At 41.9% G+C, this 16,362-nt stretch overlaps 2 protein-coding genes and 1 long non-coding RNA gene across 5 annotated transcripts in view; 1 reads left to right on the top strand and 2 right to left on the bottom strand.

Moving 5' to 3' along the window:
• Positions 1–949: 949 nt before the first annotated feature.
• On the bottom strand, positions 950–2,760 carry LOC131245023 (WRKY transcription factor 22-like). 2 transcript variants are annotated; one of them, XM_058244180.1, is made up of 3 exons: positions 1,946–2,760; positions 1,741–1,850; positions 950–1,619 (listed from the first exon to the last, which is right to left on the bottom strand). In XM_058244180.1, exons 1-3 carry the CDS (start codon positions 2,477–2,479, stop codon positions 1,175–1,177), a joined length of 1,089 nt encoding a protein of 362 aa, XP_058100163.1. In that variant the 5' UTR covers positions 2,480–2,760; the 3' UTR covers positions 950–1,174. The 2 variants fall into 2 exon arrangements, with proteins under 2 accessions (XP_058100163.1, XP_058100162.1); XM_058244179.1 differs by having other exon boundaries at positions 950–1,631; positions 1,946–2,743.
• LOC131245024 (uncharacterized) lies at positions 1,515–1,944 on the top strand. Its single transcript, XR_009170757.1, has 2 exons — positions 1,515–1,637; positions 1,725–1,944. It is a non-coding gene; the product is annotated as an uncharacterized LOC131245024 (long non-coding RNA).
• A 2,072-nt stretch (positions 2,761–4,832) lies between the features above and the next one.
• Positions 4,833–16,362, bottom strand: part of LOC131245022 (uncharacterized) — a 53,324-nt gene continuing 41,794 nt past the window's right edge. The window contains exons 4-9 of one of the 2 annotated variants that reach the window (XM_058244178.1): positions 16,062–16,103; positions 15,867–15,996; positions 10,319–10,494; positions 9,954–10,132; positions 5,457–5,702; positions 4,833–5,380 (exon numbers count right to left, since the gene is read on the bottom strand). In XM_058244178.1, coding sequence (XP_058100161.1) covers positions 5,125–5,380; positions 5,457–5,702; positions 9,954–10,132; positions 10,319–10,494; positions 15,867–15,996; positions 16,062–16,103 — 1,029 coding nt within the window. In that variant the 3' untranslated portion in view covers positions 4,833–5,124. Of the gene's footprint in view, positions 5,381–5,456; positions 5,703–9,953; positions 10,133–10,318; positions 10,500–15,866; positions 15,997–16,061; positions 16,104–16,362 lie in introns of both variants that reach the window. The other variant, XM_058244177.1, reaches the window with a different exon arrangement.

The raw sequence follows: 16,362 nt of genomic DNA, 5'->3' as shown, positions 1-16,362 counted from the left end.
CAGGGTTATATTTGTCTTTTCCTCAATCATCAAGGTGGAAATCACCTTACGAAGGGGTTGGATGGCATCTTAACTATCATGTTGGCCCTAGCTAGAAAGGTTTTAACGTGGCTGTCTCCATCCCAATTGTTTCTCCTACTATGGCCCACTTTTGAGTTTTGGAGATTTCCCGAGGGAGCTTTTGGTCAGAGGGGAGCCGTGTAACCACGGTTTATAGGCGAGGCGCGTTGAGATGGGAGGATCGACATCTTCTTTGACCCTTTCCTTCCCAATATCTAAAGGCGGAATGGACGGTCAAAAGGGCTGCGCCAGCAATAGCATGATATACGATGATCTTAATTGTGCCGGGACTGCTGATTATTTTTTCTTTCTTTTTTGAGAATGCCAATGATCAAGGCCATAGATTTGGTGGATGCGGATGGGATGGATAGGCCGTAAATTGCAGGGATTCAATATATATATAAAAGAAACTAGGAGCGGTCTTAAGTTGCAATGGTTCAGTGTGAACCGGTACTTTTGAAATGGGGTGATTTTCTTTTGAGATGGTCCATGAGTCCCGTGCATTTTACTAATGTCGGCCTAAGTTATGTACTTTTATTTATTTGTTCATTATTTAATTTGGGGCCCCTTTATCGGAAAAGGGGATAAGTGGATCACCGGAAAGAGTAGCTAGTTTTAGTCGCAAACCAGCTTAGAATGAGAGGCATGAGACACGAAAGGCAAGATCCCAATATACATCTCTCTCCCTCATTCATTTGCACTTGAGGTTCCCTCTCTTTATTTTTATTTATTTATTTATTTAAGAAAAAAAGGAAAAAAAGAAGAAGGAAAGCATGATATGAAAATGGAATACAATACAAAAAGATGCCACTGCCCTCTCGCTATCTTTTACAAACATAACCATTGATCGGTTATGATGGGAGTGTGAGACAAGAACATGGAATATATCTTTTCTGTCTACAAAAAGAAGAGCTTTCTGAGTTCTGTTTATTTTCTATTTCTCTTACATATATATAAAGAAATATAAAAACAAGGTATTGTGGAGAACTGGAGGAGAGATGCTCTCCCTCCCTCTCTATCTATCTATCTATCCATCTATCTATCTGGACAAAATAGAAAAAAAAAAAAAAAATAGAAAAAAAAAAGAGGTAAATATCATCTTCTTCTTCATCATCTAGCTGCCACCGGCAGCGGTTGCGGCTTTGTTGGCAAGCCAAGGAGAGGGGAAGGCGAAATCATCAAAGGCATAGGTGTCTGTGGCCTCCCAGAGCTCTTCCAAGTCCAAGAACACGTCATCTTCACCCATCACCAAATCATTCTGGAACACAAGCAGATCCTCCTCACCTTGTCCACCTTCCTGTTGCTTGTGCGGCTGAGGAAGCTCCTCAGTCAGACTAAGAGGGGAAGCGGCCTTGTTGGGGGGCTCGCTCTCCGCGACAGAGGAGGGCTGCTGAGTGGGGCCGGCCGTGTGCTTGGGGCGCGTGCTGCCGGCAAGGGAGTTGCGGTGAGTGGGGATGGGATGGTTGTGTTCGGCGGTGTAGGTAATGATGAAGGTGGTTGGATCGGACCGGCTCCGCTCCACCTGCTTCCTCGCCAAGCATCCTTTGGAGCTGCTGCACCTGTAATAACCTCTGTAGGTTGAAACAAACCCTGCCCTCTATTAGTTACAACAGCTCACTGCCAGTTGGTGGGTTTTTGAGAGAGAGAGAGAGAGAGAGAGAGAGAGAGAGAGAGAGATACCTTGGATAAGGGGAGCCCTTGATGGGTTTTTGCCCGTACTTGCGCCATGCCCACATGTCGGAAGAAAGGCCCTCAGCGGGTACCTGGCAAACCACCCTCTTCTGCTGGTTCTTCCTGTAAAATAAATAAATAGACATGAGTGAGATGAGAAGATTGGAGCTTGTGTAAGAGAAATCAGAGGTAAAAAAGAAAAGAAAAAGTAAACCGGCCTTCTTTTGGATCGAGGGACTTGACGAGGAGGAGGAGGTGGAGGAGGTGGTGGTGGTGATGGTTGCTGATGGGCTTGAACAGAGGATGAGAAGAAGGGCTTGCATAAATCCTCCAGTTCTTGCTGCATAGATGCTTTTTGGATAAGCAAGGCATTGGGGAAGCAGAGGAGATGCTGCTCGTCATCGACGTCCTTCTGGAGGAGCAGCTGATGGGGTGAAAGGAAAGAGAAGGGATCTTCTTCTGTAGTTGAAGTAGGTGAGGGATTGGGGATGCCGCACCCTCTAACCACCGCCTCGAGATCCCACCCTTCCATGGAAACTAACTCTCTCTCTCTCTCTCTCTCTCTCTCTCTCTCTTTGAATCTGTCTCTGGGGCCTGTGCCTCTTGCTGCTGCTGCTGCTGCTGCTGGTGATGGGTGTGGTGGAGAGACAGAGAGGGCGCTGACTTTAGGCACTGATGGTATATATAAAGAGGAAAGGGTAGTCCTCCAAAAGCGGTTTTTGGGAGCTGAGGTCTCTGGTTTCGGCATCCCGATCCAATCCCACACTCAAAAACCGCTTTTGATTTTCGGTGCTTTGACTTTTGCAAATGTCAAAGGGGCGACTCCTACACGCGCTTTCTTCTCCCCTACGCCTCTCCCGTTTATACAGACCGACGCCCGTGTTAACAAAACCGAACCATCCTGAACGTTGGATCAGTCATCTGTTGAATATGGGACCGTCCAAATATTTTCTTTGCTAACCATCAAATAATCCAACCGTTCAATCATGCTGATTGCCGAGCCAACTTTAGCTATTACTCGAATAACAGGATGACTTATCACCGGGTAGATGGTCACAGTGTACATCGTAATTGATTTAAAACATGATTTTTTTAATTTTTTAATTCCTGAAAGATGAGCCATCCATTACATCTAGCACTAGATGGATGGTCCAGATTGAATATATCTATTTGTGCAGAGGTAGCCATACCATATCAGTGATCTATCATGTGGCCAAAAGAAAGTCGGCCCCTACCACTCTTTTCCCTTTCCCACGCAGTGGCAAAGGAAGCGCGCATCATTCGTTGGTCAGTCAGTCTATCCGTATAAAATATAAATATATAATAAAAGGCTGCCGTGCGCGTGTGAGGGAGCTACGTGGGGACCCCTCCCAGTCTGAGCCTTTGAACCGAGGGAAGGGAAGGGAAGGGAAGGGAAGGGAGGGAGGGTGGGGCCCAAAAGTTACTATTTCGTACTTACCTTTTTAATAATAATAATAATAATTATTATTATTATTTATTTACTGTGTTGGTGATATTCCTCTTCCTTTTGGATGAGATGATGGTACGTTATGTGAACTACCTTCCGTGTATTTTGAAAGTGCAGTAGTATGGGGGAGTTCAAAAATCAGTCCGACGTGACCATCAGGTGGGGCGACTTGTTTACAGAACAAATGAACAGTCGAGATTAATTAACCAATACTGGTATGTGTGGGGATAAGGCACATAACCAAGGGAAGATAAAGAGGCCCCCACTCCCCATCCCGCTCTCTTCTCCCAGATGGATATGATAAGACAAAAATCACCCGTCTGCTTAGCAAAATCCCCGAGGAACTCGTCCGTCCGATCCATTGTATATAGAATGTTGAGCACACGCACATGATTTCTGGGCCATGGTCATTATTCATTGACACCCTGAATTTCACACATATATGACAACCGCACCAGTGGCTACTCATTCTCCTTTTTTATCAATAAATTACCAAGAACAGCGAATGTGCATACCATAATTCGCTGCTGCGGTGGTGCACTTGGTTTGATGATCAGAACCCAAGTTCATTCAAAGGTCCCCAGCACCCACTAGTAGTGCCATGGAAGCCTCCTCGGTGGAAGATCCTTCCAAGACCTTGGATATTTGGACTTGCTTTTTTAGTGTCCCCATATAGATAATAGCTACTTTTGGGCTCCCATAAACTAGAAGATTTGTGAGGCATGAGGGGTATTTGAATCAGCCGATCCGCACTTAGTTGTCGATGAAGAAACTAGATTTACTCAACAAGTGAACTCAGTCCCAGGATCCAGTGTGCCACTAAAGTGTTCGTGTGTGCACGTCCATATTGGAGTCGGGAGGGGTCAGACTCACATATGCCCTTCCCTCTTCATCATCCCTCGTTAGATTTGGAGAAGCCCTGGAGAGGCCCCAAAACTAACTCCTTGATGGCCCGAGTGGAAGGAGCACTATGTTAAAACCATTATCATTTCTACATCCGCACATGTGGAACTCATTCCGGCTACCCACTTTATTGTAGTGGCATGAATTAGCTAGGTGCCACACTAGGAATAGGCAACACCCCCACCCTCAACGGGCCACCCCCCATGTCGCTATCAGCAATGCTCTTTATTATGCCCACATAAGTAACGCGCAGCCTTCAAGATATATATATATATATATATATATAAAATTTTCTTTTTCTTTTTTTTTTCTTTTTTTTTTTTAAAAAAAAATTTACAATTTTCAGGCACTATGTTCATGCACCTAAGTGGCGCAGAAAATAAAAACCGCAATCATTACATAACGAAGAATGATATGTGAATATTGAATGCTTTTCTCCCCTCACCATTTGATAAAAAATGCAAACTATTAAAACTGTAACAGATTGCACACAAGGCCTCTTCCAAGCCACTAGATAGCTTCTGGTGGTGCATGTCATATCACCCTTAGTCAAATATTTGCATTTTGAGATTCATTAGTGATGACTGGTGCACCTTTTATCTTCTCTAGCTGCACCGGCCTTATATCTCACTCGCACTTTTAAGCTAAAAGCCACCACCAATACAAAGTACAATAATGTTACCAGCTAGGCTACTGGGATATACATGCACAAGATCTCATTGGTCGCTCATTAAGAAACACATTAATTTTACCATTCCTTGTATACGAACACTTGTAGCATCTCCAACTTGTGTGTAAAATCCAATAGCTGAATTCTTAGGTGTTTCCAGAAGCCATTACACCACCAAAAAAAAAACCCCTTAAAATTCAAGAAAATCAATGACCTGTAAACTGTTGCAGAACCGGTCAATTTTACAATGCATGCACTGGCCAGAATGGCAGATCCTCATCAAAGAATCAAGAATAAATACATGCCCTAAAGGTTGTGGGCAGTCCACAGAAGCAACTCAAATCAATCCCCATCATGCTGAGCTCATCCGTGTTATACTGGAGTAATCACCCACATTCGCGACAAATAGAGGGTCCTTCTCTTCATTGGGTTGAGTAGTTCTCTGAGTTGTCTGCTCCAACTCCTTCGTCAAATCTTCCATTGTCTTTTTCAAGCTGGCTCTGCTCATCTGCCCTGCCTCGCCTGTCGAGATGCCAACCATTGTGATCTTCGGAAGAAGAGGATTAGGTGGCGCTTGGTTGATGCACTCTCCATTCCAGCTTGCCATTCTAAGAAGGGAAATGAATTAGACAGAACAGAAATTGGCAGTGTGAGTGAAGGGAGTAAGAAACAATGACAATGCACCTTGTATTGCTCCTATCAGTCTTAATCTGGTTATCGGGTTTTGACCATGGATTTAGAAACCAGTCTCCAAAGGGAAATCGAAAATCAGTGCTATTTGTTGGATGGCTTCGATCACCATAGGCTCTCCCATTCGACTTAAATTCAGATGCACCAAGCTGCAATCCATGCCCACCGTTATCAGCAGTATCTTCTGAGTTGACAGCAGAGCTAGTTGATTCCATGGCCTTCATAAAGGAAGCTGCACTCCTGAAACCACCATTTCCCATGAGCATGACACCGTAAGCACACTCAAGAGATGAAATCAAACAAGCATATTAGGGGGAAAAACAGTTGTTCCACTAGTTATCGCTGATCCCGAACTTGATCATTTGAGCAGAGAACACAGGTTACAAAAGCGAAGGAATCAACAAAGGAATAAACACGGGCAGTATGTCGCGAACCCTGCTGGAGAATTATTCACCTAAATAGCATAGGTTGGGGCATGATATTAAGGGCCCGTTTGGCACACATCATAGCTCATGCGCATATAATAGTGCTATTTACATAGGTTTATTATACATTTGGCACTTTGCCTGTAGCGTAGTTAGCAATATAGGGCTATTTCGTACCCTTTTTTTTCTGGCATTAATTACTTGCATTATCATTATAGCTGGGTTCTCAGAAGAACTCTGAATATGTCTCTTTTGATAAGAGAGAATAGGAGATCGCCACCTCCTATGCACACATACAGCAAACTTTTTCTACAACATGGTATATGCAGCCTACCATGACGTATGGCCCATAACCAATCCGTCAAGGCGTGCCCTTTCAACTTCACCTTGTGTCCCAAACATTAGCCCTATCCAAAAAACAGAGGTAACTTGAGCCAAAGAGGACATTTGGTATGGGGCCGCCTGCTGTTAAAACCTTCCATGTGTGGGCCCACTACGTTTTTGGTATGCCATCTTTTTCATTCAGAATAAGGGGATCACAAAGATAAATGGATACCCCAAATCAGGCCTTTCCAAAACTCAAGTGGGTTGAGTTTTGGGATCTAAGGAAAAAAAAATATGGTGGCGCAAGTGATCGATGGATTGGATGTCGCATGCACGTCTCGGTGTGCCCCACACCCTATGCTGTAGAATAAGCCTATTCTAAAAACATTGTAGAGGAACAGATCTGAAGAGGGAGAGGGGGAAAAAAGGAAAAACAAAAAGGAAAAATCGGAAGAGGGGTTTTGATGGACCAGAATCCTCTACAACACCTGTTCCACACACTGCACACCCAAGCTTGTAGGGCCTACCATGTTGTATATATACAATTCATTCCATCCATCATACTCTATCTTTGATTCTACAACCTACGGTAAAAATCAGCGAGAACCAGAACTCAGGTGGCCACACCATAGGGAACAATGGGGCTGGGATGCCTACCATGGGTTCGTGAGCAGGGCCACCATGGTGCGCATATTTCATCAAACCAGTTAATCAGATATTACACAGTAGGATAAAGTGAATAAAATAAAATAAAATAAATCAGCCTGATCCAAATATCAAGCAGGCCACACCATGTGAACTCAGAGGTTTTTAGGAGCGATTTTACTTTGTTCCCATTGGTATGGCCCGTCAGACTTTTTATCTAGCTGATCTTTTGTATATATGGTTCAAATAATTTCTCACCTGATGGATGGAATGGACTCATATGTAAAAGATGGAGGGGCCAGAGAACTTGATCAGTAAAGATGCAGATGATTCCAATCTGGCTTTTGATCGGATAATGTGCCCTATAGTCAAAGTTCAATGCCATACAGGATGATTTTGGACCCAGTTTGCTTCTTAGATGATGATCTGAACCGTCCATGATTTCTCCACTTGTAGAAGCTACGACCTTAAAATCATGCTTCATTGATGATCATGGGTTACGGTGTTTGACTCATGAATTGATATGATCCACTAAAACATTACTTTTTAATGTTCCAATTTCATCTTTATACACAATCATCTATTCAACAAATGTTTCTTAGGTTGGACCCCATAGCATAGAATCCATAACATGAACAGTTCAGATCATCATCTAAGATGCAATCCCGGGACGAAAACCCAACCCCATATGGTTAGCTGGGCGAGTATCCCATCAAAACCCGACAAAAAAGTTTTTATTTTATTTTTTATTTTTAAACAGCAAAGACCAGACCTCTCTCATATTCCAGTGTGTGTCACCGCCAATGGGCCCACGTGCTCAGTTTTTCGATGGTTGGGACCATCCACATTATGTATAGCATCATCCATCAAGGTTGCCTCACCATGAAAGTCGCCCCAAAAATCAAGTCCATCCAACCATTACATGGGAAAACTACATGAACTTGGATGTTTTTGGGTGGTTGTCCAGTGTTTTCACCCACCTAATGAACTGGGTAGACCTGCTTTTTGGGGCATCCCGCCATCTTGGTGAGGATCACTTCACAGATTGGATGGCATAAATACATGGTGAACCCTACACAGGCAATATTGCATAAGGCGGTGAATACCAGATGATACGAAGGGGAATAACTTTTATTGGGAGGTAAATAACCTGTAAAATAAGCCTATCTTATGAGGGACTTTTAGCGGAACCAACATCTCTGAGCAAAAGTTCTACATCCAGTTTTGGCTAGATCGTGTAGGAAGTCATGGCATATAGTACTGTATCTTGCCCAAATGGCCCATAAATGGTCAAGTCTAACCATTGGCTAAGTGGGGTTCAAGGTTCTGTAATCCAAGCCCACACAGGAACTTAATATAACTTATTTTAAAAAAAATACATTAAAAAATTACCTCTCTTATCATTAAAATATGACATGTCAATTCGTGTCACTCAAACACCATATAGGGCTATCCATATGGGATTATACCAATAGTCAGTGCCACTGCCAAACACCAAATACTCATTTGCCATCACAGGAGTAATCATCATAAATAAATAAAAAATCATATCCTGATGACTCTATCCATAAAACACTATGATGCGTGCCAAATGCACCTGAAATCAAACAAGCATATTATGGAGGATAAACAGCGGTTCCACTAGTTGTAGCAAATCTTGAACTTGATCATTTGAGCACAAAATAAAGTTTGCAAAAGCAAAGGAATCAACACAGGAATAAACACGGGTAGTATGTTGCAAAACCTGCTGGAGAATGATTCACCCAAATAGCATAGGTTGGGGCATGAACAAAGGCAAACATAATTAACACAGGAAAATAAAGAGATGCATCTTTTCACTTCTTTCTTGGGCATTTCCATATTCACCAATACCATACGCGGCAAGGTATGAAAGCTACTCTCAAGCGGTATTATAAAACCAGACGTAACTTGTAGGTCAAATGAGTTGCACCAGAATCGACCATGTAATTGGTCTACTTTGTTCAAAGAACTGGAAAAGCTACAAACCGTTCCAACAAGGGTGAACTGTAATGAGCCCACAATTGGGCCCGTCTGACAAGCATCAATTAAACCACACATGGCATTACAATGATGTCGTAGTTTGAATCAGCAGTTGAACCAGAGTGACACAGAATCATCAGGGTACAGGTGGTATAATCATGCACCAAATAACTGGGACGAGCATAAGAAACTACTACTTGGAAGTGATAATTGAAGGAGACATTGGAGATAAATACCATAGCAACAAGCAGTTCTGATTGTCTTGGTGTTTTCTGTAATTAGTTTGATCTCTTGTTAGGCAGTGAAACTTCCAATTTTCTCAGTTGTCAAATGTTTCACTTCCAATGGAATAATAGACAGTTTAGTGGGTTAACCTCCACTTCGCTAATGAAACCAAGAAAAAAAAAAGATTGTGGTGGACCATATGCTGACTGTTATATTTCTCTGGTGTTAATTTCTTTTTACTGTTGTCAGTTTACAATGGCCAATAGGCACTGTACAAACTGGGCATAGATATATTTGCCCAGTTCAAAGAGTTTGGATGTTTAAATGGTCTTAGCGAAGGAATCATTGGGCCCATCTAGAACTGGTGGTTTTAGAATAGTTTTTGGCGGTGAAGGAAAGTGGTGCATAAATTCCACCTCATGCAGTGGAGTGAGGTTTGCAAGCCAGCGAGGGAAGGCAGTGCTGGTATTAGGGATATAAAATCTATGAATTTGGCTCTACTGGGAAAAAAGGTGGTGAGGGAAGGCAGTGCTGGTATAATGTATTTTGGCATTGTATAGAAATTTTCGAGTTAACAACCGTTTAACTATTTTTGTTTCCTTAAAATGATCACTTACATAGGTAATCATGGATAGAAATTGGTTACATCTAACAAATGGTGCAGATATGTAATAAGTACCTGATCCATTTCCTAAGAGAAACAAGGAAGAATGTATATGTTGAAAAAAGGACATGCATAAACCAGAAACTATGCCCATACTTTCATGTCAATTACTCCAATATGGACACAGACAAACAAGTACATTACATGTTTCTTAAGCCAGTCAACAGCATTGGATCAGTAATACATAGTACACTAATTGGTATGTACCTTTCTTCAAACGAGTCGACCAGATATGGGAACTTTGGTTGGATACCAGTTGCTTTTCGTAACCACCTGTTCCCTAAGAGTACTTTGTCAACAACATCAAGCAGCTGAATTTCAGCAGCCTTTGATAGGACACTCAATGGTATTCCTGGATTACCCATTTCATCCAGCACTTCTTGAACCTGTCAGTAATAATCATTCATCACAGCCAAAGGTTAACTGAACATACTAATGCCAGTAACCAATAGCTAAAGCATAACTTAGATATTCTCAGAGAAATCATATACCTCCAACTAACAATCGATGAACATGGCTACTAACCAATTTAAAAAGGAGCAAATCTTGTGCATTTAGTTTCCAAGGAATACCTCTGGAGGTTCAAACAGGCTTTCTCCACTCTCTTCTATAACTTCGGTTGCCAAACTGTCATCAATCACATCCCGCCGCCGTTGCATATGTCGATTTTGAATTAAAGTGTGAAAGTGCTGATCAGTAGAAGCTTCTAGGATATTGTCCAGCAAGCTTTTGTCAAAGAAATATGGTGTGTACCTGATAGACGAAAACAGGCACCAGAAAAACATTATCAAGTTTCTTTGTAAACAATTCCAGAGGGAAGTCAATGACAAGAAGCCAGTGACAAACTTTATCTATAATCACACTTGCTTGTTATCAAATACGTGCAAATAGTGAGACGTCATTGCATTGGGGAGCCTTAGTAAGCACAGGGCAGGATTGAGAGTCTTGCTCACCTACATCAAATGGGCGGATTGGGAAAAGAGCACTACTCAGATGCAAAGGGTTGAGGAGATTGTTATGACTTATGATCAACAAAAAAGGTTCCTGATGATGTTGCCATTCCTCAGTCCATTCATATAGTCCTCAGAGTGGTGGACAATGAGACATAATTGTTGATGGGGTTGATTTACGAGTCAATGAAGCTCATAAAAAAGAGGATCAGGTTCGCAACATCTCAGATTTATAAACGAGTGCATAATATCACCAATGATCAACGGGTCAGGACCCTTGCACACACCACCTCCCTCCCTCCCTCCCTCCCTCTCTCTCTCTCTCTCTCTCTCTCTCTCTCTCTCTCTACATCAAGAGCACTATTTATTAACAAGCTATACAAATACATGCTATTAAAAAACAATTATGCAATAGCAACGGTGGCTACCTTCCTGTTACAAGCCAGTACGGGTCCGCTATAGTTTTTTTTGTTTTTTTGCTGTAACAGCTCATATCATAATGTTTTCATAAAGGTAACAGCCACCATTACAGTTATGAATACATTGACCCAATAAGATTCTTCCACATAGACTAACCAATGGTAAGAACAACAAGACCACCAAGGAACAAACTAAAATCATGATTCCAAGCATGAGAAGTGTCCAAATTGAAAATCAATCAAAACAAAGACAGCTAGTAAGAAAATTTACAGGAACTTCCAAACTTCATATTTTTGGAGCATCTTGGATTCAAGTGGAGGCACGTCCTTTCTCCTTCAATAGCAGCATGCCTCATGGCATAGGGAGGCATCAGAAAAGTGTGTAGATGTATTCCGTCTCAAAATACTAGGAAAAAGTCACTACAGAGGCCTGTTTGTTGAAAATAACACTGGCACAGCCTGCAATTGGCCTTTTTTTCCCCCCAATTTTGTGAGTCTTGTGATCAATGTGGGGACCCCAAACCTGACAAACGAGCCACCATTAGACACTTGGACTTATGGGCTATAAACCCGTACGAAGCCTTGAGAAGAATACCCTGTGGGGGAGTGAGAAATTCGGTGCAAAGAAGTGTACTTTGCAAGATACATGATCAACAGAAATCTAATTTTCTTCGGAAACTTTGGGATCTCTCCACCATCTTATGGGGTCCACTGATCCTGGGATCCAGTGAGGGTTCAATGCCTCTCCATACGTTCTTCACAATGGCAAAAATATCAGTGCAAACTGATTTGAGACGAGATGTGGGCCCAAAGTTACAGATCTAACACATTTTCCAGATTGCCTGGAATGCACAGAAAACTTTTGGAGAATCTGTACGCTGTGTGGACTTTGGAGCCCACACAATCTTCCAATCTTTTCCTCCCTGTGACAGCTGGTAACATGGGCTATAGAGGGGTGGAAATTGAATGGAGAACAGCAAGGAAACCATGTGGAAAATGGTCATAAAATAGGCACATTATACGCTGAGTGCGCTGGGCTCAATGGCTTGGACTCGGTGGGCCTGGATCTTGTTGAGTCTTGGGCCTCAGTTTTGGCAACTGAAATGGGTACTCAAGGTCCAACGTGGCAGTGAGGCACATGGTGCCCACTTTATAGGGTGGAAGACATCCAATTTTAATGAATTTGAAAGAAATTGTATTGAGAAGTCATCTGTATGGAAGTCACAATTGGAGATTACACAATTTAGATAATTATGAATTTGACTCAAATAAAAATAGCTAGGTCAAATTGAGGGACATAATCCTGACCGTTGAAATCATGGATCACTCCAAAATCAACAGTAGAGATTGATGTGGCCCATATGCAGCCTGCATCAAATTGTGAATTGTGTCTTAACATTTTCTGCGCTCTAAATACCATTACAAGCATAGACTCGGTGGCAATAACAAGTTAAAAAAGGCTTTCCACGAAGTCTATGCCAAACTATTCCCAAGTCACAGAAGAAACGTCAGTTCAGGAATGAGGTAATGTTGTCTTGCACACTCATTTACTTTGTGCATCTCTGTCTAACATATATCAAATAGTGCACAACAGACAATCATGTAGTTCTACTCAACATTTAGAGATAAAAGGTCTATTCTTGAGTCAAGCTGTAGTGACATCAAGGACGAAGATGATGCCATGTGAGTATACTATTATTGTGTACCTAAAAGTTGATTTAGGAGTTGGCTATTAAGTATTTGTTTCACTGAACTAACAAATATACATGATAAATGACAAGTGAGTGGCAGTCGATGTATGGAAGTGACTCCCCAATCCTGTGCATATTAGCAGTCCATGTACTGGCCTAAACGGTTCTGTAATGCCATGTGCAAAACTAGATCATGTTTTCCCTCATCCACAAAAATAAAATGAATAGGCTGGGGTATGCAAAGCCCCAAAATCTTGTGTTCTTCCACCACAACATGAAGTTGAGACTGAGGCAACTATAAGCAAATAGAGAATGAGAACCAAAACATAGCCCCTTGGACTGGTCATACGTAAAGGCACGTTTGTTACTGGGGAAGACAAGGACCCACTTTACAAGTTAAACTTAGACTAGGCAGATCGATGCCTTCATCCCACGATAGCCAGAGATTTAGAAACCATGGGCATTGATATCGATGAAGTTATGGCCGAAGAAGCGGGGTCTCAAGACTATTCGCTTGACTCATTGATGAGGGGCTCAATGTCTGGAGGTGAGGGTCATTTGGCATTAAGGTAGCATGCAAGGTGTTCAATAACGGTAATCGTTACCGTTACATACGGGCCGTACGTAACAGCCGTAATGGCCCTGTAACGCGTAATGGTCCCCACTGTTACCGTTATGCAATGAGTGTAACATAACCCTTTTTGGATACCATGCATTGGGGGTCCCGCGGCATGATCTTGAGTAATTCAAAGAGCAGTGATGATTGGACTTTGTCCTCATATGACAGAGATGACGCTGATGGGGTGACAATGATTTTTTGAAGAGCTATGAATGATTTTATTTGAAACCTGCTTGACAAACTGTCAAGACAGAAAAAAAAAAAAAACAAACAAACAAACAATTCTAAAGAGAATTTACAGATCCAAAACAGAGTGAAAGGGATCGGGCTATCCGGAGCATTCCGCAAGGGATGTATCTAATTGTAAAAAGATTTTACCAAGAAAGAACCAGAAGAGGATGCTGACCATACCAATGAGACACAAATTCGGAAAGGGAGAATAATGCTGGAGACACACCAATAAGCTTGCAAAGTCTTCTATCTCTGAGTCCAAAAGGCCCCTCCTACATGGGGGGCACCATGCACCCCTCCCATCTTCGGAAGAGAAGCATTGATCCACGGTGATGTTCTTCTCTAAAGATAGAGACACACCGCACCATGTATCCTCCCAAAACCTTATCTGGGAACCATTCCCAAGTTTAAATGATGAGGCAGCTATGATCAATGGGGAAACTGAGGAAATGGCCTTCCAAATGCCCGATACACAATAGAGCGATGTCTTCTTGATCTCCAACCCCCTTTCTTCCAACCCATACTTTTTTGTTATTACATCCTTCCAAATCTTGCCTTCTTTGACTTTGAATCTTCATTGCCATTTTCCAAGCAAAGCCACGCTCATAAAATCAAGGTCTCTTAGGCCCGCACCCCCTTCGACCAAGGGTAAGCATACCTCTTCCCATTTTAAGAGGTGAAATTTATTTATTTTTCCTCCGCACCTTGCTACATGAAATCCCTTTGCAACGATGGCAACGATGGTGATGATGTATATGGAGAGAGTCCGAAACAAAGGCCTCTTAGCCTATTCACAGCATAAAGGGAGTTTAGCCATGCCAACCAAGACCCAGACCACGGTTCTCTTGCAGCCCCAATGTGGGATTCTGAGTTGAGTCAACATTTCTCATCCCTTGGAAACAGCTGGCATGCAATAAGGAAGCTATTGCATGGAGCGTTTGGGTCCATGGATGTTAATGATGGCACGAGAGTTCCACTCCCAGTGCCATTACAGATATGGCTTGTATGGCCGTTGCATGAACAACACTACCAGATAAGACAACAATTCGCCATCATCTAGCTACAGCTATAGTCAGAAATATGGCCATGGATACAAACAGGGACATGCTTATGGAAAGATATGGGAATGGAGCTGTCCAGGCACAATAGTAGCCATGACCATAACCAGTCCACTAGGAGCAGCATTGACTGTGTAGTATCCACCGATAGGCATATTGGTACACTTTGCTAAAGATCACTACCAATGATATGTTAGAGAGTACTGGCTGATATCATGAGCACATGCATGCAGAAGGGACATGGTCATGGAAAGATATGTGAATGGAGGTGTCCAGCCACAATAGTAGCCACAATCACAACCAGTCCACTAGGAGTGACATTGACTGTGTAGTATCCACTGACGGGCATATTGGTGCACTTTGCTAAAGATGACTACCAACGATATTTTACAGAGTACTATGGCTGATATCATGAGCTCATGTGCTTGGCATAGTACTCAAGCCATGTGAAGCAACAGTATTATGGTCACCACAGTAGGGATTGGAACAACTTGTATTGTATGACAATTAATGATATGAACTTATTTTGGATATAATTGCATCACTCATGGCTGATAGCACACAGTTTTGTTCCCTAAGCAATAGAAACTATTATGTATAGTTTTTTTTTTTCTCTCACATTTCGTTTTGTCAAATTTCAATGCTGTTCATATATCGTGTCAATCGTTTTGTCAAATTTCAATGCTGTTCATATATCGTGTCAAATTTCAATGCTGTTGGAACCTAATTTTCGAAGGTTTTCACTTCTCGATTGCTCCAGTACCCTTTGCATGCATAAACCGCTATATGGATAGGAGCTGGATTACTTAAGAACTGGTTAGAAGCTGTTCAGAAACTGGTTGCATAATGGGCAACGGATTAGTGGGTGAGGTTGTACAGGTTTAGTGGACTGAGTTAGGGGTTGAGGGGCCGTGACTAGGAATTTTGATTAAGATAGTGGCTATGGTTAAAGAGTATTGTATAGGTAAAGAGATTGGTTTGAAGATCCCCACTTGATTTCTGCTCAAGAAATTGGACAGATTTGAACTGAGTCTATCCCTTGTGTTCCAAATTCAACACAGTTTTCGGCAAAAATGAGAAGGATTTCTAACCCGATCCTTTTCTAAATGCTACAAATATGATATACAGAAACACATATAACCACTGAAACAGCATACCACTTAATTCCATCAGTTGTAGCTATTGCAATATTCAAATTTTGAGCAGTAAAGACAGGAACTCCCTCAAGCCTTCTCCTACTATATTGTGGGTTCGTCTTAAGAAGCTTCTTTGCTTCTTTGACCTGAAAAAGAAGCAAATCATTGCATAAAAATTGTACCATATAACAAGAGAAGCTCTATTTCTTACCTGTTTTTCGCTAGGAACAAATCGAAACATGTGAGGCTTTTCCTGCATAACAAATGGTAAACGATGTTGACACTAGACCAAGGAAAATGATCATATAGTGATAGTCAACACAAATGAGTACATAAAGATGATGCAAGTAAATATATCATGTAATTAGCAATTTGGCTACAGTTTTAAGATTCCACAACTAGTCATGGCAACTGAAATGAAATTGTTTATGAAACATTTAGTCTCATCTTCTAAAAGACTCTAATTGTCCAAAAGAAAATAAATAGTCCTGCAAGTCTCCACCGTTCAAATG

Source organism: Magnolia sinica, chromosome 5, assembly GCF_029962835.1.
Source record: "Magnolia sinica isolate HGM2019 chromosome 5, MsV1, whole genome shotgun sequence".
Taxonomy (NCBI): domain Eukaryota; kingdom Viridiplantae; phylum Streptophyta; class Magnoliopsida; order Magnoliales; family Magnoliaceae; genus Magnolia; species Magnolia sinica.
The sequence above is the reverse complement of the archived record's forward strand: the minus strand, read 5'-3'. Positions and strand labels throughout refer to the sequence as shown.